Consider the following 15,774-nt stretch of genomic DNA (forward strand, 5'->3'; position numbering starts at 1 on the left):
GACCCTGCATGCCCACGAGTTCCCTTCTGCCATTTGCCATTGTTAATTTATTAGGGAGTTTGAGATTAGCAGAGGCAAACTATTATATATAGAATGGATAAACAACAAGGTCCTACTGTATAGCACAGGGAACTATATTCAATATCCTGTGATAAACCATAATGGAAAAGAATATAAAAAAACATATTTGCATAAATGAATCACTTTGCTGTACAGTACAAACTTACACAACATTGTAAATCAACTATATGTCAATAAATTAAATTTAACAAAAAAAGAAAGTGTTAACTATTAAATAGGAAAACATGTTTAGAGGAATATACCATAGATTTGAAAAGACATAAAAATGCATCTGAGTGATAATAGCTAATACTTACATCCTCCTTACTCTAAGCCAGGAACTATTCTAAGTGCTTGACACATAAAATCCCATTTAATCTTCATGTGCCCAAGATCACACAGCTAACAAGAGGCAGAGCTGGGATTCAAACACACACTCTGGTTCCAGAGTCTTCACTCTCAAATACTGTGCTACTTCTGAACAGTTGGAGGACATTTTACCTAAAGAAGATACAATTCCAGTTTGGGGCTATGGATGGAATGTTTGTACCCCACCCCTATAATTCATATGTTAAAGTCCTCATCACTGGAAGCAACCTAAGTGTCCATCGACAGATGAATGGATAAAGATGTGGCACATATATACAATGGAATATTACTCAGCCATAAAAAGGAACAAAATTGAGTTATTTGTAGTGAGGTGGATGGACCTAGAGGCTGTCATACAGAGTGAATTAAGTCAGAAAGAGAAAAACAAATACCGTATGCTAACACATATATATGGAATCTAAAAAAAAAAAAAAAAAGCCCTGATCCCCAGTGTGATGGTATTTGGAGATGGGGCCTTTGGGGGGGTAGTTAGGTCATGAGGGCAAAGCCCTCATGAATGGGATTGGTGCCCTTATAAGAAGAGACACATGGAAAAGATGATCTCTCTTTGTGCCACATGAAGACACAGTGAGAAGACAACCATCTGCAAGCCAGGATGAGAGCCCTCAGAGAACCCGACCATACTTGCACCCTGATCTCAAACTTCCAGCCTCCAGAACTGGGAGAAATGTTTGTTGTTTAAGCCACCACGTCTATGGTATTTGTTATAGCAGCCCAGACTGATTAAGACAGTTGAGAAATGATGGATTATCTTCAGATATTTGAAGAGCTATGTATGGAAGAAGGGTTTAACTTATTCTGTATGGACCAAGGAGATTAGAATTAAGAACATGACTCTTTTCAGCCTACTTTATCACAGCTGGAGGTCCCCAGAGAAGAAATAGGCTTTCTCAGAGGGTGCTGAGTTCTCCACCACTAGAGGCTAAATGCACCCAGGGCTGATAACATGGAGAGGATTTCAGCCTTGAGTGGTAGTTGAATGAGACTCTCTGTAAAATCTCTTCCAACTCTTGAGAGTCTGTAGGATTATGAGGGTCAAGACTAAGTGTTCAAATCCAAAGAACTAGATGTTGAGGACTCACCTTTTACAACAGCAACATTGTTCCTGGGCATCTTGGAGCCAGAGCTTGCATTTGTATATCTTAAGACTCTACACACCTGGATACTCTTCCTTCAGCGCTCAGCTTAAGCAACACCTCCTCCAGGATACATCCCCCATCCCATCCCTAATACTGGCTTAGGTGTCCACCTCAGCCCACCTTACTTCTACAATGCCACTTCTCACACTACACTGAATTATCTGTTTCATCATCAATCACTCCCTGTATTAGTGTCCTAGGGCTACAGTAACAAATTACCACAAATGGGATACCTTAAAACAATAAAAATTTACCGTCTCACAAATCTGGAGACTAGAAGTTCAAAATCAAGTTGTCAGCGGGCCAGGCTCCCTCTGAAGGCTTTAGGAGAGCATCCTTCTTTGTCTCTTCCTAGCTTCTGGTGGTTTCTGGCAAACCTTAGTGTTCCTTAGCTTGAAGTTGTAGCTCTCAGATTTCTGCCTCTTTCTTCAGACTGCCTTCTCCCCTCTGTGTGTCTGTCTCTGAATGTCTCTCTCCTCTTCTTATAAGGGCAACAATCATATTGGATTTAGGGCCCACAATCCTCCAGGATGAACTCATTTTAATTTAACTAGTTTCATCTTCAAAACTTTTATTTCCAAATAAGTTCACATTCACAGGTTCTGGTAATTAGGACTTCAGTATATCTTTTCAGGGGACATAATTCAACTGACAACATCCCTCAACCTCCTATGCTCACTAAACTGTGGGATCTTTGACGGCTATTTTTATTCCACATATTTTTATTGTGTCTGTGATGAATCACGCTCTGTTCTGGACACTGAGAACAAGTCACAGTCAAGGTCTCTACCCTTAGTGAAGCTTCCATTCTACGTGGAGGCAGACAGCTTAAAAAGTGGCTATTCAATGTTAAAACCAAATACAAACATATTTGTGTGTGCATGTATGTATGTATTTATATAAATCATTGATATATATTTGATGAAGGATATTAACACAAACAGTAAAAAAAAAAAAAAAAAAAAAAAAACCAAAGGATAAATTATTTCATCTAGACTCTGCTTTTTGGCAAGTTTATCAGAATCTAAAACTTTGGTGGTTCTCTGTCCCTTGTTTGTTTTCTGGTATTGTGTTCTTAACTCTCATTTGACACCCCTCTAAGCTAACCTCTCCTAAAATGTTTCTTAGTAGCAGACAATAAAGCTTGTAAAATGTATTCCTAAACTTTTTTAAGCTCAAACTTGCAACTAAAGAAGAAAACACTTGTGCCCCCTCTGTCTTACAGGGCAGTGTCAGTTCTGCTCAGTCTCCGTTTGGTCCAATGCCAGGTGAGTATTGCAGTTCAAGGGGCAATTCCTTCCCTTTTGAGCTAAATCAGGCATTTAGGCTTGCATTCTTTCATAGCTGCCTTACAGCACTTTCAAAATTTTGCAGCTTTAAAACATTTATTTTTAAAATGTAAAATCAGGGAAGGCAGACCTCATTCAGTCATTCCTGAATTTGGAACGCATTCTGTCCAGCATAAGCTTATTGGGCAAAAGCAATAGCAATTAAGCCCTTGATACAGTTTTAAAATGTTTAAGATTCTGGCACTGTGGTCTGATAGATTATGCACTTGCTTCAGAACAGAAAGAGAGAGACTTGAGGGCAGGTGGAATAACAATTATTTACTGGTGCTTTCTATATGCCAGGCACTTAGTTAAGCATCTTACATTCATTTTAATACATATGTCTCATTAGGTACTCCTGGTGGAATGGAATAGGGGCATTCTTAATAATAATTTGGGGCACTCTCACATGTGTGTGTATACACATGTAGACATACACACACACACACACACACACACACACATGTTCCTTCCAGATCCCAAACTCAGAAGGGCATACGGTTTCTCAATAATTTTGGTAATCTTCAGAGCTGGAAAAGGGAAAGGAATAAGAGCAGGAGACGATCCCACATATCTGAATGTCTCTATGCTGTGTTTCCCAATCATATTTATTGTCTCTGGAATCTGGTTGTATCTGCTCCATTCTACAGAAGAAAATTTCTGCAGCCTCTGTTATCATCTAGAATTATTCTTCCTCTTTTTAGGGAGAAAAATACATGCTTAAAAAGCAAAGGGTTTTCTTCTCTGTGTTTTTTTATTTGGAAATTGGAAATACAGACATGAGATCCTGGAAGCCTTGTTTACTTATTCTTCATTCTGTTCTCAGCCTTAACCACTACTGTGGATATAAATTCATGGCATGAAACAAAACCTTATTTATTGATATTAATTTTCACTTGCACAGATGTTTTTTCTAGAGAAGTATGCTTACGATGAAACCTGTAACTGCAGCTTTCAAATTCATGAGCAGATTAGAAGTTTGGGGCTATAGAATTTAAGATGAAAGTGGAGTGAGAGGAATTGTGCTTTAAGTTTCTACAGGGAATTTTGATTTCCTCTGAATGAATGAATAAATTCACGTGTAATTGTTGAACACCGTATTATACGACTGCGTTTACAGAAAATGTGTAGGACATAAGCTCTGCCCCCATGCAGCTTGCAGGTCGATTGGAAAGAGGGCTGTAACTCAGCTGAGAGAGTATCGAGCATAATACAAAGTGCCACATCAGGTGGCAGAGGCCAAAGTCCTGTGTCTGGAGAGTCATGTACGACTAAGTCAGGGTAATAAGAAGGAGGGTCTTGATGAGTCTCTCTTCTCTCCCTGTGAAACAGTGGGCAGGGTGGGCAGGGACAAAGCTCAGAAGCGGTCCACTGTGGTTGGGGAAGGTGAGAAAGACAAGCACCCGCATCGTCCTCCCAGCTCAGCCTCTCTGTGACCTGAGGGAGTAGGTCTTAGCTAATTGGATCACACCCACCACCAGCTGGGAAAAAAAAATCAGTTTTACAGCCCTTGAGTCTGTGCTCCTGAACATGTTCTAAGTGATGAAGGGTTTCCTGCTACAACTGAGCTACGAGATCAGAAAGTCTTTAGCAAATACATCTCTTCTCCTCTGGGACCCTTTCACTGGCCTTACCTTAAATGAGATTCTTCTCAGTTTCAGCCTCTCCAGGTTTCTACCAAGGGGAGCTTTCTGTGCCACGCAATCCCTTCTCACGCTTGCAGTGCCCAGGTGAGCTGAGTGAGAGACTCAACGTGGCCACAAGAGGGCAGCAAATAACACCAGACTCATCAAAGCCAGAAAACATTTTTTGTGGTCCTCTAACTTTGCTTCACAGAAGCAAAGCAAGCAGCCGTTTCTGGTGCCTAATAGGTACAAGTCACGGCCAGTGTACAAAAAAAATTAGAAGAAGAGTACAGCCTGCCTCTGATTTGGGGCGGGGTTATTGTCTCACCTTATCTAGAGATGCTGAGTCTCACATAACATGCCCCAGAAGCAGCCTCTTGCAAACGGTCCTGTGTCTATGGGGGCAGAGCTCAGAAGCTGTGAAAAAGATACCTCATTAGATGAAATGTAAATGCCAAGGGCTTCTTATTCTATCTCCTTAAGCCCAAAGAGATAGAATAAGCACAGCGCCTAGCACAGCACCTGGCACACTGAAGGTGCACAGGAAGTGAGAGACACTGAACAGTTATTGCTCCATCTAAAGTGAACTTATCCCCAAAGGCAGAGCGAACTTTAAATGTATGAATTATTTGGGCTGGACCAGTTAAAAGAGGTGATGCCGCTATATTTAATGCCTTTCAAGATATTTATTTATCTATTTAAATGTTGGCCTTGGCGTCAGGCCTGCGTTGGAAATACCATTTCACACGTGGAGAGACCTGGCTGCAACAGAGATGCCTTGACTTCCTCCGAGGAAACTTTTGCCCGTTTGTTTTCCCCTTGGCAACAGGCTCACGGGTGATGTCAGGTTACTATGGTGACAGGAGATCCCTCCTATCCGACTCGGACTTCCACAACAGTAAGCAGTTCGCAAACGATGCCTGCACCCGAACTGTGGCGAAGGACTTTGCCTGCGAGTCCTCGGCAGGGCAGGGCCACCCGGCCCACCTGGACTCCTACTTCCCGGAGTTCTACGGGGACCACCGCCCCACGGCCCTGACCCCCAACAGCGGCTCCCTGTTCAGCGCCTCACCCCTGCCACAGCTCCTGCCGCCGCCCTTCCCCAGCGAGCCCGCACACTTCGTGCTGGTAAGTATGCAGAGGCTTAGTTTAGGGGGTCACTAACGTCGGGGCTCCCGCGGCCCTGGTCAGCCCATGTGCTCAGCAACCAGGTCTGCTCGCCCCGGAGACCCCCGGGACGCTGCTCTGCGCCGCCCCGGGAGATGCCAGGATCCACGCCCAGGGAGCCCTCCCCAAAGATCCGTGCCAGCCACGCGGCAGGAAGCTCTATCCAGGGATTTGGGCGGGGACGACTGATAAAACAGGACATATATCCATTTTGTTAATATTCTACCGATTGTGCCAGATGTTTCCCCATTATTCCTCTCGTGCATAAGGAAAGAGCTCTGAAGTTACCTCGCAGACAGCGAGGCCGTCAGCCAGGGCAGGTGCATCAGGACTCCTCTCGCCCTCCCCCTCCCTGCCTCCCCTCTCCCACGATACTTCTACCCTCTAGAACCTTGTTCTCTCGCAGTCCTTCCAGAGACGAGTTCATAAAGAAGAATACTAGTAACTTTCTTATACTGTAAAGCCCTCAACCACAAAGGCATGAATCTCTCTGGAGATGGGATTTTAGACAAAACAGGCTGTGGGAGAGTAGGAATTAACATTATTGAGTATCTACTGCAGCCAGGAACTTTTATGTGCATTTGTTCATTTGATACTTGCAACAACTCAGGGTATAGTTATTAAAGCCCCATCTCACAGATGCACAAAGTGAAGTACTCAGAATCAGGAAGGTAGTAAGTGGCCCAGCCATGAATCGAACCCAAATCTTTCCAGCTCCAAGCCTATGAGGCTCTACCTCCTTGCTCACTGAGGGCAGGTAGCCCTCCTAGCCCACTCAGAAGCCCACTGTGTAGCTTAGAGTCTACTTCTTCCACGAGTAAATGATGAATCGCTGTCAAAATGTTCACTTTATTATCTTCACATTTAATGTTTTCTGGGGAAAGGACTCTCTCTCTCTCCACACACACACACACACACACACACACACAATCTAATTCTACAGTAAGAAAGGAACTAAAACTTTCACTGCCAATGTCAAACACCAGAGGGGAGAGCTGCCTGGTAAGGAGGCTTTGGACAGCAGAGGGAGGACACCTAGTCTGCTTTGGAAGACATGGGCCAGCAGCACCCTGTGTTGGGAAGGAAATCTGCCCATGTCCGACGATCACCTAATGACTAACCCCAGTGACCTTTCCATCCTCCTCAGAGGGACTCGTGGGAGCGAACGGTGCCCGAAGGCCTCAGCCAGCCAGACCCCGTGCCGGCCGATGCCCTGCAGAGCTTGGCGCCCAGCACAGGCTGCCTATCCCAGCTAGAGTCGGGGAGCACTGCCCAGCACAGGAGCTCGAGTTGGGGGGCCCCCCTAGCGGGGGTTCAGTCCTACCCTCTGCACACACTGGAGGATCTGTACCACATGCAGGGGTACCCGACCCCATCCCCCTACCCCTTCACCTCTTTCATGACAATGTCCAATGACCCACCACCCAAGGTGGGGCCCTTCTCCCCGGACGAGGGGGCAGACACCTCTGTCCTCCAGGACCCTTCTCTGTGGACCAAAGAAGATGGGAGCCTGGCATGGGGGGCATATGAGTGCCGCCGAGCTTACTGAGCGCGCCAGAGGACCTCTGTGCTTTTCTTTGAGTCAGTGTCTGTATTCACAGACTGTTGTGGTGTGGCAGCTCTTTCAGAACTGGATTTTCAGGATAAGCCATCGTGCCACCCTTTGTTAATGGACGATAATGGCATTTATTTGTGATCCTGCCACTATAACCCCACTGAAACACACCGCAATGTGAATTCAGTGTGTCAGGGACCATATTCTAGTTAGACAGCCTGACAGTGAGGTCTCTGGGGGAATTTAGTAACCCATTATGTTCTGAATCTTTTGTTATCTTTGAAGTATCATTTTTAGCACTGATAGTTTTTTCTTAAATTACATTAAAAACTTCATGCAGATCATAAAACATACTGATTTCCCTGTCCAGTTTTTCTTAGTTATGAACTATGTGTGTTCTTCAATAAAAGAGAATGCATAGGATATAATATAGATTAGGGTGCATAAAACAAAACTCATTTTATATCATGTGACTTTATAAAGTGTGAAGCATTATATGCATTTATCCCCTTACAGTGACTTGCAAATAACAATAACTTGCAAGTAACAAATGTGACACCACATATAAATGCTTTATTGTCATTAAAACGAGGTCAGGACACTATGGCTTCATAAATAACATGGTTTTGACTCTGCACTAAAGCCCAGGATGTCCAAAAATCAGGCTAATCCAAAAAACAACAAAGACCAAAGGCTTTCTTTGATCATGGTAGCCTTAATTAAGCTAGACATTGTCTCTCTGATGGAATAAACCGACAGTTATCAGAATGCATTAGCAAAATGGACATTCTATGATCAAATAAGAATGCATGCATTGTAAGGAAAACACAGAGAGCAGTCCTGGGCTGTCTGCAAGAAACAACAGACTACAGAACACCAAGAAGCAAAGGGTCTTTGGAAAAGGAAATGTTGTCAGGTCCTTTGACAACATGACCTTTGAAGAAAGACCTTGTTGATGGCTCACTGATCAGAAATATATAGCTCTTACTATACATAAATGAAGAAACTGACATTTGAAGCATCAACCTGTCTCATGTAAGTCTGACTGGTGTGGACTCCTTTGGCAATTAAATTCCCATAGTAATTCCCACCAAGCAGTGTGCCTGTCTGCAGGCCAAGCCCATCATAAACACCTTGCACACACTTTAACTTTGCAAAATGTGAGTCAAGGCTCACAGGTCACACCCACAGTCTTCCTCTTGTCTTCCTACCACCTTCCTTTCTTTATTCCCTTCACCACATTTTTCTGACCCATCGGGTCTCTCCTGACACAGTGCTTTTTCCCTCCATCTCCTGGGGGCCCAAAGCCCCTCAATACAGTCTCCATCGCATCCTCTGTGACAGGGTTCCATGCTCTCGGTAGGAGTCTAGAGAGTAAGATACAGATATTAATTCACACTTAGAAGTGAATAATTGATATTCTTCCTTCTCTAGGCCTTCAAGGGTATATCCTAGTTGAGCAAACACACACATAATTTGTGGAGTTCTCACAGAAATACTTGAATAGGAGCCTTCTTTTACCTCACACCCTTCATCCCCCTCCTGGGAAAGCATCCCTGGAGGAACAAACCAAGGAGCATTCGTGGTCCATAGCTGCTGGGCTGCACTCTCCCGGGTCCCCTGCCTAATCCTTCCCTCCCACCACTCCTTTTCACAACCTGATCTTTACTTTGCCCAATATTTGCTCTTCAGTGGAAGGGGGCAGCTTCTACCATGGGAGAGAGCTGCCCTTCTCAAGTCTGCTGAGACTGGAGACCTTAGTCCTGGTTGCCAGCATCTTCGGTAGAGCCATCTGTCATCCAGCCTCACTCATACCTGGACGGCAGGCCCCACATCAGAAGGAAGAGATCTGGCCCTCCCTATAGATGCAGGGTCTTCACAAGGAAGGGTCTCGAAGTCACTTTTCTAGATTGGTTGTATAAATTTTATAATAATTACAGTCATCTACTGCTTACCATTTGTTACTAAGTAGCACACAACACAATAATCATAAGTTTATGTGTAAGTCATAAATATGTGTTCCTATAACTTTAATTTTGGTTTAATTATAACACTAAATGTTAGGCATGCTTATTTCTCTTAGTTTGCTATTGTCTATTCACCTATTATGTTCATCTTCTCACAACCTGAGGATGCACTGGCTCTCAGATAAGTAGAGCTCAGTGACCAGTGGTGTCTACATTCTTCTTAGAGCATCCAAGCCCTTTCATAGTGTTTGGCAAATTTAATTTATAAAAAAGGAGACACACACAGGCCCATACTCTGTCTAGTATCCGTTTCAGTTCTCTAGTCTAAAGGATCAAGTGGAGTGGGGAATGGTGCTAATAATTCCAAATGGTAAATGACTTTTAAGAATTCTATTTAGCTTGACAGTGTTGCTATATTGCATATATTTTAATTTGGTTCTGTTTTATTGTTCTGGGAATCTACAATACTTTGTTAAAAAGTGAAACCAAGATATAAACTTATGCTAGGAAAATAACTTATATTTCCCTATCCCACTTCCCATTCAAGTACTCTCTATTTCCTACTGCATGCCAGGGACTAACTGCACCTTTATGTAATAATGCAGAATGCCAACATAAAGATTATACATGTTCTCCTCTCCCTCTCCTTCTTAAACCTGCTCTTCTCAGACTCACAGCTTTCCTGGGGAAGCCAGAGAAAATTTAAGTATTCAGGTTCAAAACACCATCTCTTTTAGGTCCCTTAAGATTTAAAGTAAGCAGAGATGGTGATGTCAAATTCAAGCTAAGAAATCTCCCTAGAGGATAATGTCCAAAAAAAGTGGAAAGCAAAATTTTCCCATGCAAAAGCTAAAATATAGGCAATCACCCCATACATCGCTGAAAACAGATATTATAGCATGTAGTTGAAAGTGTTTGTACTTCTCTTACAATGTTATACAAACCCCAAAGAAAGAGAGAAGAAAACCACAGCTTTACCTCATTTATTTAATAACTGCTTTTAAATCAGCGTTATGACTTGCTACAGCTCAGTTACTAATACAATATGATGGCAAGGGGAAGACTTCAGTACTAGAGTACTGTACAGAAAATTCCACAAAGGGAAAAGAATTACTAATCCCAATAGTAAAATATATATTTGCATACATATATATATATATATATATATATGTATATACACGTAAATGTAAACGTATATAAAGGAATTACTAGTACCTCTGTGATCCATTTTTAATATGTAAATCTAAATAATACATTCACAAGAAATAAAACATCAGGTATATTTAAAGAACTGAAATAACAATTGATGTCCAAGGTTTAAGTCACATTACGTTACAGTCATTCTACCAACCACACATCAAAATTATACTCTTTCTTTATGTTCTATCATTAGGTTCTGTCTAAGGTATCCTCTCTGTTCAAAACAATATTACACTGTTCATCTTACACACCATATTTGAAACTACTGACTCTCGAGAGGTTAAGTGCAAAATCGTACACTCTGGCTAAAGAGGATTCTCTAACTAGACTCATCAAGGGAAGGACAGTTCTGTGTCCTCAGCACCTGGCTTAGTGTCCAGCAGGTTGTAGGTGCTCAGTAAATCTCTGTTAAATTGAGGGAAAATTATATCACAAAGATGAGTAACAACTTAGACCCCAGCACTGTGGGTGACAATTCTGATGTATAAGAAAGTCCTCACCATGCTTAGTATTTAACTTAGTCATACTCTCTGCAAATCATGACAGTACTGGCTATTGAGTTGTAGTGGTAATATATTTAAGACGACTGATTTCATATTTTTAAATGTCTTTAAGAAGGAAAATTACTGAATCTTTGAAGTAGCATAGAAAAATGTTTATATATTCATTTAGTATCTATGTAGACTATAAATATTGCTAAGAATTCTTATAAATAAAAGTTATTCAGTGTTTGGTATTATCTCTGGTGTGATTAAAACACATATGATAAATAGATCAGGAATTAGAATCCCTAAAGATCAGGTTAAATAAATAATAAGAAAATCTTCTATAATTATTTGTAAATGATGACACCATGTTATATTTGATCTTTGCTATAAAAGTGTCCTCTAATCATAATCTCTGATAAATGTGTGGGTTTGCAATATGCAATGTCATTGTCAGTATATTACAAGCCAAAAGGAAAAGAGAGAAAAAAAAAATTTACAAGTTCCAAAAGGAAAAAAATGTGGACAAAACAAATAATACCTAAGAATTAGCTTTTCAAATTGGGAAAATTGATAGCCATCCCTGCTAACCTTCTCTCTTAACCAAACATCTTGAGTGGATAATCTAAAAGTTTAAGGCTTAAAAAATTAATTTAATCATAAATGAAATATCACTTATTTCTTAACCTTGATAATATATTCACAGGCTTTTATCACAGTAATCTTTATGTTTTTGTATGTCTCAAATGTTGCATAATAAAAATGTCTTGGGAGGGTGGGAGGGAGGGAGATGCAAGAGGGAAGAGATATGGGGACATATGTATATGTATAACTGATTCACTTTGTTATAAAGCAGAAACTAACACACCATTGTAAAGCAATTATACTCCAATAAAGATGTTAAAAAAAAAAATGTCTTAAGTAAAAGATGAACTTTTCAAGCAGAATCTGATGGTATCTTCCTAATTTAAATGATAAACTATCAAATGCTCATTCCCCATGGAAATCTCTTAAAGTAAAAACTTTGGATATATTTTATGGGAAGAGACTGACTTACCACAAATCATTAAATAACCTTCATCTAACAGTCTTCCTGGTCATTTTCATATGGACCAAACATTCATATTGGACCCAGTAAGTACTTGTTTCCTCCATGTTTTTGGAACTTGATATTTCCCACAAGGTTTGGTAACAGTGTCCCACAGTCAGAATGACAAAAGAACTTTGCATTAATAAAGAGAATTTAAAGCCATAGTCAAATTTGGAGGGAATAAACTCCCTCTTTTTCTTCTACTGGAAGTCTTTTCATATTCATGTGTCACATGTGTCTAATTTAATAATATCTTCTAAATATAATGTTCTGTAGTGTCATTTGCATACAAAAGCCTGCCAAAAAATTTCAGTTAAAATATTCGGTTTAAAACTTAAAAAAAATGTATTCTATTCCCATTATTCTGGTGCTACAGGACTTTAAGAAGGCCAAGGACCAACTAAAGGGTTTCTGAGATCTGTGGCTCAGAGATTTGAAATACTACAACATATGAAGAACTAGAGAAATTACAGATGGTGAATCTTAAAAAGAGAAGGTTTGCAGTGGGGGTGGAAGGGGACATGATAACTTCTTCAGGCTTAGCCCTCGGCCTGGTCAGAGCAGATCATCAGTATACGCTTGTTGAATGAATGAATGAATGAATGAACAAATGAATGAGCCAAACAGACCTGTAATGAAGGAGCAGTGGTGTGGACATGGGAGAACAGGTATTCCATGTTACTCACCAAGCAGCTGATGACAGAAAGCAGGACTATCAGTCTGTATTTCTGGTGCTTGGTACCAGGCCTGGTACATAGATGGTGCTCAGCTGATATACTGCATTGGATTTTGTCTCAGCCAATGATCATTATATTTAAAGCAGTCCAACAGTGGAACAGGCGGCCTGACACACTGTGATCTCCCACTTCCTCTATGGGCTGCCAGCTCAGCCAAGTGGCGGAGGGAGCCTGGGCCAGACAATCACCAGCAGGGATGTTGGAAAAACACTCCAAGTCTGTCTCAGTCCCTCAAAGATCCCTTCCAACATCCAAACATCTGGATCCTATGTTATATTTTGAAGCAAGTGAGCCTGTTAAAGCCCACAACATTTTTTTCACTCTTTTATTAAAAACCCCAAAGAGATGATCAGAACCTCAGGGCAGACACCTTGAAGGTGACCATGACCCCAGCAAGAAAGAAGAGTTTCCGGTCTGAGACGCACAAACTGTCATTAGCCTAATTAGCAGCTTCCCCTTCCGTCCAGTCAGCCTCTTCTCGGGGTTCCGGTGACCCCAGTGTTCACAGACCACTCTCCAGTCAGTATCTGCACTGCCCCAGCCTCCCCACACACCCCGACAGTAGAGCAGACAGGACACGCTGTCCACGCGCGCAACTCTGACAAGTGGGTTTGCATGTCTCACGGGCAATATTTTCCAATGTCAGTCACAACGCACTGGTGGGTCATTAAATTATATTAGTGACTCCGAATCAACATAGATTTTTTCATGAATAGAATGAGATGGAAAAGATGGAATAGAAATTTTCAGGATATCTCTTATGCCTAGGTGTACATTGTTCCATGAAAAGTTTGTTTTGTAAACATATAAATATTGTCATAGATATAGTATGTGAACATGTAAAATGAATTTCCTAGTGTGGGTTGAAGTCCTAAAAGTTTGAAAGCCTCTGCTATAAAAGATGAGGAAGACAACAATGTTAATTAAGAGTAAGGGTTTAGCATCTGATTTATCAAAGTTTGATTCCCAGTCCTGCCCTGTGTGTGCTCAGTAATCTTGGTCATGTTGCTCATCCCTCTGAGCCTGTTTCCTCACCTGTGACATGGGGAGGCTGTACCATACAGGGCCTGACATGCAAGAAACAATAAAGGACAAACTCTAAAAAGTCCATGAGGAACATCCAACTCCATGGGGCCTCAGAGCTGACCCGGTTATTCCAGGCCTCATGACACACGCAGCCCCACAAGGAGGGTTCACAGGACCCAATTTAAGAAGAACTCTCCCTCACCCCCGCAGGTGTGGCATGTGGCCCTTAAATACCTGTGCTGGGGTTCTGCAATTATAGAAACAGGGGGAACGAAACTCCTTATTGTTGAGCTAAAAACTGGGGGGCTTCTTTCTCAAATCAGGGCTCAGGCCTAAGGAAACCCAGTTTTCTGAAGTTGCTGGCTAGCAACAGCACTGGAACATCCATCCCAGCAGCAGGGGCCAACGCAGAAGCCCCCAGAACTGCTGTCCTTCTTTGGGCAGAGGCTTCCGGAGGAAGGGACAAAGAGGTCTTTGCTGTCTCTACAGAGCCCGTGACTTCCAAGGAGCTCACCTCTCACTCAGCCCTGCCTGCCTTCTCCAAAGGGCAGCCAATCATCAGCATCAATTTCAATGATGTTGCCAAGGGCGCTCAATGGCCTCCTGCCGTCCCCGTCCACTTCCACATGAAAGGAGAGGTTAGGAAGGAGACGAAGCCTGAAAAAATGAGACAGCACCCCAGAACATGGGAAAACAGACACACACAGAAAGCCAGGGAGAAAAACAGCAATGTAGGTAAGAAATAGAAAGCAATGACAAGAAGAGAGACAAAGAGAAAGAAACTCAGAAAAAAATAAACACAAAGGCCATAGAGGAAGATTTTTTTTAAAGCAAACCAAAAAATAAGTATAAAACAAAAAGGAGGACAAAAGAGAAAAGAAGTTATGGAAGAAGCTATGAGGACAAGAGACTGTCCCTAATTCTACGCCGCTCTGCTCACTGTTCCTTCAGAAGGGGCCGTGCCCAGACACAGCAGGACAGGGAGAAAGAAACAGGGGCTCTCTGAACTCCCAGTGTCCTTCGCCTCCTCATGAGTCTGGTCTTGAGGTACATCAGGGAAACTCAGGACACAGGCTCGGTGCCTTTGGAGAAAGAGAGAGGCTCCAGAAGCTGATAGATTCCAGCTGGGCTGGGGACAAACAAACCCCACACCTACTGCCAGGTGCCATCTCGAGTGTTCCCAGCCCTGATTCCCTCCCCCAGAGACACAGCTTCAGTTGCCAAGCAACTCTGATCCATCGCAGACCCTGGTGTCTTGTCACTCTTCGAGCCCCTTTCTTCCATTTCTGTGTGCTCCTTCCTGCATCCAACACATTCCAGGGCATTCGGGTATTTTTCCGGTGGCCTGAGGGGCTCAACTCCACTTCTTGCATTTCAGAGAATTCAGAGAACAAAGAACAGAGGCCTATAACCATTGCCTGTCCTGGCAACATGGAAATGTCTTGGCTTATCTGGAAAGGGAGCCCCACCCTGCCCTCCCTTGGGGGCCAGGAGAGGATATGGCCTGGCACCCACTCCCTCTCTGGACCACTCCTGTCTTCTCAGCTTCCAAATCACACAGAAGAGGTACAGCAAGTGGCTGGAGAACGGAACCCAGCACAATCCCTGGTCATTTGTGAGGGGCTTAGGCCTGGACCAATGACGCAGTTGACTTCATATCCCTCCCACCTCTCACCCAAAGTGTGAAGGCCTGACACAAATCCATACCCTTTCAGCTAGAATGAGCAGAAGCCAAGCTTATCATTTCTCTCAACACACGCTCCTGCAGCAAAAAGGCAGGGATGGCTCTAGAGGGATAAAGAGGAGAAAAAAGGGAACTTCACAGTGAAAAAAACACCAGCCTCAGAAACTCTCCAGAGGGTGAAGCCCCACAGGCATCCCCAGCTCTGTGGGGAGGAGCAAAGGGTCTTAACAGGCAGGCATTCTGTATTGAAACCCCAGTGTCTGGGGCACAGACAAAGAGCGGAAGAAAGGGGAGGGAAGCCAGCACGTGGCCAGGCGGGGC

General features: G+C 42.7%; 1 protein-coding gene across 1 annotated transcript in view; it reads left to right on the forward strand.

Moving 5' to 3' along the window:
- The window catches only part of C8H11orf53 (chromosome 8 C11orf53 homolog), a 35,722-nt gene extending 28,367 nt beyond the window's left edge, over positions 1 to 7,355 (forward strand). Inside the window, exons 3-5 of the mRNA XM_036859243.1 lie at positions 2,815 to 2,857; positions 5,372 to 5,670; positions 6,857 to 7,355. Coding sequence (XP_036715138.1) covers positions 2,815 to 2,857; positions 5,372 to 5,670; positions 6,857 to 7,258 — 744 coding nt within the window. The 3' untranslated portion in view covers positions 7,259 to 7,355. The remainder of the gene's footprint in view (positions 1 to 2,814; positions 2,858 to 5,371; positions 5,671 to 6,856) is intronic.
- The last annotated feature ends 8,419 nt before the right edge of the window (positions 7,356 to 15,774 follow it).

The sequence above is a fragment of the Balaenoptera musculus genome, chromosome 8 (assembly GCF_009873245.2).
Source record: "Balaenoptera musculus isolate JJ_BM4_2016_0621 chromosome 8, mBalMus1.pri.v3, whole genome shotgun sequence".
Classification (NCBI taxonomy): Eukaryota; Metazoa; Chordata; class Mammalia; order Artiodactyla; family Balaenopteridae; genus Balaenoptera; species Balaenoptera musculus.